General features: G+C 32.8%; 1 protein-coding gene across 1 annotated transcript; it reads right to left on the minus strand.

Annotated features, from left to right (window-relative positions):
* Positions 1-6,439: 6,439 nt before the first annotated feature.
* Positions 6,440-8,387, minus strand: LOC138872942 (uncharacterized). Its single transcript, XM_070151365.1, has 3 exons — positions 8,278-8,387; positions 6,720-6,968; positions 6,440-6,626 (listed from the first exon to the last, which is right to left on the minus strand). The coding sequence occupies exons 1-3, from the start codon at positions 8,385-8,387 to the stop codon at positions 6,440-6,442; spliced, it is 546 nt and encodes a 181-aa protein (XP_070007466.1).
* Between the last annotated feature and the right edge of the window lie 611 nt (positions 8,388-8,998).

The raw sequence follows: 8,998 nt of genomic DNA on the forward strand, positions 1-8,998 counted from the left end.
TTATTTTCTAACCCGCTATCCTATTTTTGAAATTATCTAATATGAATTGGTAGTCCATTTTTATTGGTCGAGAGGTAAAAAGAGGGAACCTCAGATATTTTCCAAATGAAGGCCCTTCCAGCATGTTAAAACATGACAAGATAAAAATTTTGTCAGCTACATGGCAATATTTAGAGAAGATTTTTTTTGATTTTTCAAAGTTTATTTTTTGCTCTGAATGTTCAGTAAAATGGTTGAGAATGTCTATAATTTTATGACAACTAGTTGTGGTTATTGTGGATGCCAAGATAATATCGTCGGCAAAAAATAGGTGGAAAATATGGGGTCCATTAGTATTTAATGAAATAGGCTTCCAAATTGTGTAGTCAACAACTATATCTATTTGTCTAGACAATATTTTTATACATAAAATAAAGAGATAAGGGAAGAGTGGATCACCTTGCCTAATACCACGTGAGGGGGTGAAGAAATTAGTTGGTGAGCCATTGAAAAGTATAGAAGTGGAAGTTGTTGACACACGTGACATATGAGAGATATTAATTGAGGAGGGAAATTAAAGAATGTTAAAGATCTTCTTATGAAGCTCCATTTCATTCTATCAAAAGCTTTTTCTATTTTCATTTTTAGAAGCATGTTGGAGCTCTTTGATTTTGAGTGTCGAAAATGAGTGTGTAATTCTTGCACAATAATGACATTATCTATTAGCCTTTTATTTCTTTGGAAAGCAGATTGAGTATGGCTGATTAATTGTTGAAGAAAATGTTTGATACGATTAATGATTATTTTGGTTATGATTTTGTACGGTGTTGCATAAACTAATGGATCTAAATTGAGCCATAGAGGAGGGGCTCTTGACTTTTGAAATCAAGCAGACGTAAGTGGTGTTTACCTCCTCGGGGATATAACCTTATTGGAATATAATTTTGCAGAAGTTGATTAAAGATTGATGTTTCCAGATTCAACTCCATCTTCCCTCCTTTGACAAGCAAATTATAAGTTCAACTTTGGATTCAAATTACAAACTCTAGTAATTACAAATTTTACATTTGTCCTTATTTAGGTATAAGGTTTCATTCTATTAAATATTACTTTTTTATTTTTTCGTTTTTCTCTTTTTACGAGTTTATTCCACCCTAAAAAGGTTTTAAAAAAAGAAAGTTAACTATGAATTAAGAAAGGGGAATCTTAATTTTTTTATGATATAGATAAATATATATTCATGTGTTATTAGATGACTTGTTTTTTGTGGGAAAAGGTTCTAAATGTATCATCCCTAAGAAGTTCAAGTTCAATCGTGATTGTTTTATTAGTGCAAAAAATCATGATAATTATTTACATAAATTAACGTGCATCACTATAAAAGCTGTGCATCTAGTGGCACTCTGTGGTACGTCGTGATTTTCATTACAATCGGAAAATTTTCTAATATATACTTCCAATGCATCATTATAAAGGGTTTCCTGTCATATAGTACGATCAAATCTCTCCGTAACAGTCTTATTTGTTTTAATATTTTTTGGATGCTATAGTGAAGTGTTATTATAGAGGACACGTATTATAATATAATATAAAAATCGATTGTGAAAAAAACTTAACTTTTATAATAAATGTATAATGAAACAATAAAGAAGAATATTGTAAAGAAAGAGAGAGAATTCTATTGATTTTGAGATGAATTACAATGGAATACAACCAGTAACAAGCCCTAAGATCTCTCTAAAATATAGACATTCACCTTAAATATAATTCTATTTATAACACTCCCCCTTGAATGTCTATTCAACAGATAATGTGCCTCGTTACAACCTTAACTAAAATAAAATCCAGCGAAAAAAATTCTAGAGAAGGAAAAAGAGTTCACATGTTTGGAAATACACCTTTCGGTTACCTCGTTAAAAACCTAGCAAGGAAAACTCAGTGGGATAAAACCTTGTAAGGGAAAAAGAGTACATCGCATACTCACTCCCCCTAACGAGGGCATCAATTCACATCTTTGAGCCTTCGCATCCCAATCTTGTACGCTAGCTTCTTGAAGGTTGACATCGGTAGAGATTTGGTGAACAAATCGCCATATTATCACTTGAAAGAATCTGCTGCACATTAATATCACCATTCTTTTGAAGATCATGTGTGAAAAATAATTTTGGTGAAATGTGTTTTGTCCTATCTCCTTTTATGAGTCCTCTCTTCAATTGGCTATGCATGTTGCGTTGTCTTCATACAAAATCATGGGCAGTTTGCCACACTTAAAATCACATTTGTCTCGAATAAGATGTATTATAGATCTCAACCACGCACTTTCTCGACTTGCTTCATGAATAGCAATTATCTCAGCATGATTAGATGAAGTAGCCATGATTGATTGCTTAGTCAATTGCCAAGTTATGGAAGTGCCTCCACATGCAAACACATAACTTGTTTGAGATCGAGTATTGTATGAGTCAGATAAATACTCAACATCTGCATAACCAACAAGATCGGGACTGTAATTATTGCCATAAAATAAGAACATATTAGATACCGCAATATGTGTTTGATTCCATTTCAATGTCTCCTTGTAGGAGCAGAGCTATATCTTGCTAAGACATTAACTGAAAAAGTTATGTCAGGCCTTGTTGTATTAGCAAGATACATTAGTGCACCAATTGCACTAAGATATGGTACTTCAGGACCAAGTAGATCTTCATTCTTTTCTTGAGGTCGGAACAGATTCTTATTCGCATCAAGTAATCGAACAACCATCGGAGTACTTAATGGATGTGCTCCATCCATGTAAAACCGTTTCAATACATTTTCTGTGTAGGCAGATTAATGAACAAAATATCGTTTGCCAAATGTTCAATTTGCAAACCGAGATATAATTTTGTCTTTTCGAGATCTTTCATCTCAAATTCCTTCTTTCAATAATCAATTTCCATTTGGAGTTCTAGAGGAGTTCCAATAAGGTTCACATCATTGATATATACAGCAAGTATAACAAATTTTTATGTTATTTTCTTTATAAAAATACATGGACAAATGACATAATTTATATAACCTTCTTTTAATAAATACTTACTAAGATGGTTATACTACTTTCGTTCTGATTGCTTTAAACCATACAAAGATCTTTGCAATTTGATTGAAAATATTTCTCGGGACTTTAAATTATGTGCGTCAGGCATTTTAACTCCCTCAGAAATTTTCATGTATATCTCATTATCAAGTGAGCAATAAAGGTAGGTTGTAACCACATCCATTAAATGCATGTCAAGCTTTTTATGTACAACAAAACTAGTGAGATAACGAAATGTTATTGTATCCCTAACAGGTGAATATGTCTCTTCATAATCGACACCAGGCCTTTGTGAAAATTTTTGTGCAACAAGGTGTGCCTTATATCTTTGTACTCCATTTTTCTCATTTCTCTTATGTACAAAGACTCATTTATAGCCGACATGCTTAACACCATTAGGTGTTTGGACTTCATGCCCAAAAACTTCACGTTTTGCAAGTAAATCCAACTCCCATTTTGGCCAATCACGTCTTTGTCGACATTCTCCAACAGATTAAGGTTCAAGATCCACACTCTCTTGCATAATGCTCGATGCAACATTATAACAAATACGTAATCCATCACTATATCCAATCGATTCAAATTCGCTCAATATCGATTGTGTTTGTTGATAGTTCCTTATTTTCTTGAGTCTCAGGCTCAGTGATTTGCTCATGAATCTTAGGATTGGTTAAATCGTGGATTTCTTCATGAGACTCTTTCGTAGTGTCATCTTGATAATTTATTTTTCTTTTTCTAGGATTTCGATCCTTAGAATCCAATGGTCTACCACGCTTTAGGCGTGTTTTTGACTCATTAGCTAGGACACTAGAAGATTGTCCAACAAGGACATCAATACGGATTGGAACATTCTCTACAGGGATATGTGATTTTGTTATCCTTTTCGGATCCGTAAATGCACCTGGCATTTGATTTGTTATTCTCTTTAAATGAATAATCTTTTGCACCACTTTTAACAAATAGAGGCACGTGGATCAAGATGAGACAATGGTGAATTTTTTCACAAAATTTCTCGTTTGATTTCACCATTTTATCCCCCTAATTTTGGGGAAAATGTCTCATCGAATTGACAATCTACAAATCGAGCAGTGAACAAATTTCCCGTTAATGTTTCGAGGTAGCAAATAATAGAGGGCGATTCAAATCCAACATATTTTCCTAACCTTCTTTGGGGACCATCTTGGTGCGATATGGCGGGGCTACATACACATATACTGCGCACCTAAAAATTCTTAAATGAGATATATTAGGTTAATGACCAAAAACTAATTGCACCGGAGAATATTTATGATGATTTGTCGGTCTGAGACGAACTAGCATTGCTGCATGCAAAATAGAATGACCCCAAATAGAAGTGGGTAGCCTCGTTTTCATGAGTAACGATCTTGCTATCAATTGTAGACGTTTAATCAAAGGCTCTGCAGGACTATTTTGAGTGTGAACATGAGTTATAGGATGTTCCACTTTTATCCCAATTGATAAGTAATAATTATTAAATGCTTGGGATGAAAACTCAACAACATTATCAAGTCTAATAGACTTAATTAGATTATCAAAAAATTGTGCCCGTAATCGAAGTATTGGTTGCAAAATGACAATAGGCACACATGAGACCATCTAAAAGATGCATCTATTAAGACCATAAAATATTTAAATGACTCACTAGATGGGTGAATAGGTCCACAAATATCCCCTTATGTATGTTTAAAAATTACAGGGGACTCAATCCTAATCTTTGTTGGTAATAGTGTAATAATTAACTTGCCTTGATAACAAGAAGTGCAAGAAAATTTATTATTTAAAAGAATCTTTAAATTCTTTAATGGATGCCCATTTGACTTTTCTATAATTCGTCTCATCATAATTAATTCAGGATGTCCCAATCGATCATGCCAAAGTACAAAAGTATTGGAATCAGTAACCATTTGGTTTACGATAGAATGTGCCTCAATTGCACTAATTCTTGTCCAATACAGGCCACAAGATAAAGATGGGAACTTCTCAATGACCCTTTTCTGGCAAGTGGCATTTTTGGTGACGATGAGATATTCAAGGTTATTCTCATCTATTGTCTCAATATGATATCCATTTCGGCGGATATCTTTAAAACTCAACAAGTTTCTCTTGGACTTGGAGGAAACATTGCATTATCTATGATAAGTATTGTTCCCTTAGGCAAAGTTATAGTAGCTCTTCCAGAGTCTTCAATTAGATGAATACTACCAGAAATTGTAGTAACATCTGTCTTATACATACTTAAATGAGAGAAATATTTCTTTTCTTTGAATATTCTATGTGTCGTACATGAATCAATTAAACAAATACTTTTACAATTAAACTTTGATCCAAGTTTGCTTTGTGAGGTATCCATATTTGCTTCTCATGGTTTGACATACAAAAGAAATATACGAATAAATATTAGTATTTTCACAGAAAAAGGAAAATGAACAAAGTTAAATCAATGATTCAACCATGACTTTTTAATGCAATTTCGAGCAAACTCTGATTAAGATACAAATAATTTTATAGCTAAAAATAATACAATTATGCTTTATATTAAATGCCTTAATTGTCTTGCATAGTAAAAAAAACACAGAGGAAATTGGATCCCTTAAATACTCAATGACTTAATCAATTTAAAACTTCCATAAATATATCATTCTTTTTGTACGAAAGTTTCTTTCTTTTAATAAATATAAAATAATTTGAACTTTTAAATCAAAACATAACGTGAAAAGTGAAGTAGCTAAACATCTTTATAAGTATAAACCTTAAATTATCAATATGAGATAACTAATTCTCGCACAATTCACGCCAACTATAGTATTGAGTTATAGATTTAACTTTTAACTGAAGCACTACAAATAGTGGGACGAGTTAGTTTTTTTTTTCATCCTTAATTTTGAGTTCGAGTCATGAAACACTGTTTAAAACGAATACTAGAACTATATTTAATCAGAACGAACTAACACTATTCATAAAATAAATAATACTAATGACTACTACTCATGTAAAGAACTGTGATTACATGATGTTTATGTGTATTTTTCCATCGTGATGCTCAAAGAACTCTGCCACATCCAAGTGGATGATGTCGCTTGATAAAGCTCAACCAAATGTCTTGGTGTATGGTAAATATTTATCCAATACCCTTTTCCACAACAACGATAATATTCAGTTTCTAAACACTTTGTCTTTGGCTTCTTATTTTTTCCTTTCCACTTTTGATGATTATTTTTCTTTGGGGGATAATTAACTCAAGAAAAATTTCTTCCCTGGCCACGGCCATGGCCACGAAGAGGGACACGACCTTTTCCACCCTTAGCATAATGAGAATACACCCCATCCACTTTAGGCAATGGTATAGACCTAATGAGTCGATTATCATAATTTCTCATGAGCAAGTTCAGCCACAAGGAAAAGAGAAATCAACGCAGAGTACTTCTTGAAACCTTTCTCTCTGTACTGCTGTTGCAAGATCGTATTAGAGGCATGAAGCGTTGTGAATACTTTTTCAAGCACATCATAGTCAATGATACTATCTCCACAGAGTTTCAATTTAGAAGTAATTCTGCACATCACCGAATTGTATTCAGAAACAGATTTAAAGTCTTAGAGCCTTAAATGAGCCCAATCATATCGCGCTCGTGAAAGTGTGACCAACTTTAAGTTGTCATATCTTTCTTTTAAGACATTACACAAAATAAATGGATCTTTGACCGTGAGATATTCTATTTTCAACCATTCATCAAGGCGATGGTGCAAGAAAATCAAAGCCTTAGCACAGTCTTGGGTAGATGCTTTATTTTTATCTTTAATGGCGTCTCCAAGACCCATTGCATCTAAATGGATTTCAGCATCCAACACCAATGACATATAGTTCTTGCCCGAAATTTCAAGGGCAACAAACTTTCTTTTTATAATATCAGTTATAATTGAAAGAGGAGAAAAATTATACCTTAGTCTTCTCAAAGAGCTTCTTGAGACGGTAGAGTCTCGTGCTGATAATGTGTAATGAAACAATAAAGAAGAATATTGCAAAGAAAGAGAGATAGAATTTTATTGATTTTGAGATGAAATATAATTAAATACAATCCTTCGATTTATACGGAAAAATTGGTCTAGCCACCAAGTAACAAACCCTAAGATCTTTCTAAAATATAGACATTTGTCTTAAATATAATTATATTTATAACAAAATGACTGTTATATAAGGATATTATTATTGAGATCGTAATATTAAGGGATAGTTTTTTCTCCTTCAACTTTGAGAGTTTGAGGTAGAAATAACTACTACTAATAAAGTAAAGTTTGTTATAAAATAATTACTGTAAAGTAAATAAACTGAAGAGAAGTAGAGAGAGAGAGATTGATATATTATTCAACTTTTCAAACTGATGTACATAATGAACTGAAATCTCTTCTATTTATAGAAGAAAGGAAGATGTTGTGTAAGCTGCTACTGCAAGCTACTGTGTAAGCTGCTACTACAAGTTGCCGTGTAAGCTACTATTATACCAGATATGGATAATCTTCTATTGAGAGTAATGTTTATCCATAACAGAGTATTGAAAGGATAAGCTTATTGTACTAGGTATAGATAATCTTCTACCTGAGGTAATATTTATCCATAACCGAGTACCGAACTGATAAACTTTTTCAGGAGGCTTATTTTTAATAGAGCACTAAATAGATAAACATATTTACGGCGAAGTCCATATAGATAAACTTCTTTAGGAAGCTTATTTACACGGAGTACTAAATGAATATCTATAATATAATATATTTATAACACTCCCCCTTGGATGTTAATTAAAAGATAATGTGCCTCGTTAAAATCTTACTATGAAAAACCCCGTGGAAAAAATATTTAGTGAAGGAAAAAGAGTACACATATTTAGTAATATGCATTGCTGGTTGCCTCATTAAAAACCTTATAAGGAAAATCCTGTGAGAAAAACCTTGGTAAGAGAAAAAGAGTACAACATGTATTTTGCTCCCCTAAAGAAAACCTTGTTTTAAATAATTGAGTCTCCGCATTCCAATCTTGTATACTATCTTCTCAAAAGTTGAAGTTGGTAAAGATTTAGTGAATAAATCTGCTGGATTGTCACTTGAACAGATTTGCCGATTTGAGATCGAGCTTTATGGGGATCGGATAAGTAACATGCATCTGCATAACCAATACGATTTGCACCACCTTTGTTAGCATTAGAAAATACATAAGTGCATCAATTGCACTGAGATAGAGTACTTCAGGATCAAGGAGTTTATCATCATCTTCTGGAGGTCGGAACGAATCCTTATTCACTTCAAGTGATCGAACACCCATTGGTGTTTAATGGGTGCGTTTTGTCCATATAAAAGTGTTTTAAGGCCCTTTATGTATAGGGAGATTGATGGATAAAGATCCCGTCTGCTAAATGTTCAATTTGCAGACCAAGACAAAGTTTTATCTTTCCAAGATCTTTCATCTCAAATTCTTTCTTAAGATATTCAATGGCCTTTTGGAGCTCTTATGGAGTTCCAACTATTTATGTCATCAACATAAATATCAAGTATAACAAATTCTGATGACATTTTCTTTATAAAAATACATGGATAAATAACATTATTTATGTAATCTTCTTTCAGCAAATATTCACTGAGGCGATTATACCACACGCTTCCAGATTGTTTTAAATCACACAAAGATCTTTATAAGTTGATCGAATACATTTCTCAAGACTTTGAATTATATGCTTCAAGCATTTTAAATCCTTCAGGGATCTTCATATAGACTTAATCAAATGAGTCATATAGATTATGCCTTGCATTTAAATGGCATGACATCTTTAGGTGTCTGGACTACAGGTACGATCCTCACAATCTTTTACAATATTGTGCACTATATTGTATCAAATATATCATCGACGATCATTTTGTCTCGGTTCCTAAGCAACA

The sequence above is a fragment of the Nicotiana sylvestris genome, chromosome 7, assembly GCF_000393655.2.
Source record: "Nicotiana sylvestris chromosome 7, ASM39365v2, whole genome shotgun sequence".
Lineage (NCBI taxonomy): Eukaryota > Viridiplantae > Streptophyta > Magnoliopsida > Solanales > Solanaceae > Nicotiana > Nicotiana sylvestris.

Coding starts and splice junctions, on each gene's coding strand:
- LOC138872942 (XM_070151365.1), bottom strand. CDS start 8,387: ATGGGTGTTCGATCACTTGAAGTGAATAAGGATTCGTTCCGACCTCCA. Junction 6,969..8,277: donor AGTGCAATTGATGCACTTAT/GTATTTTCTAAT, acceptor TATTATAAAAAG/AAAGTTTGTTGCCCTTGAAA. Junction 6,627..6,719: donor GAAAGATATGACAACTTAAA/GTTGGTCACACT, acceptor GGTGATGTGCAG/AATTACTTCTAAATTGAAAC.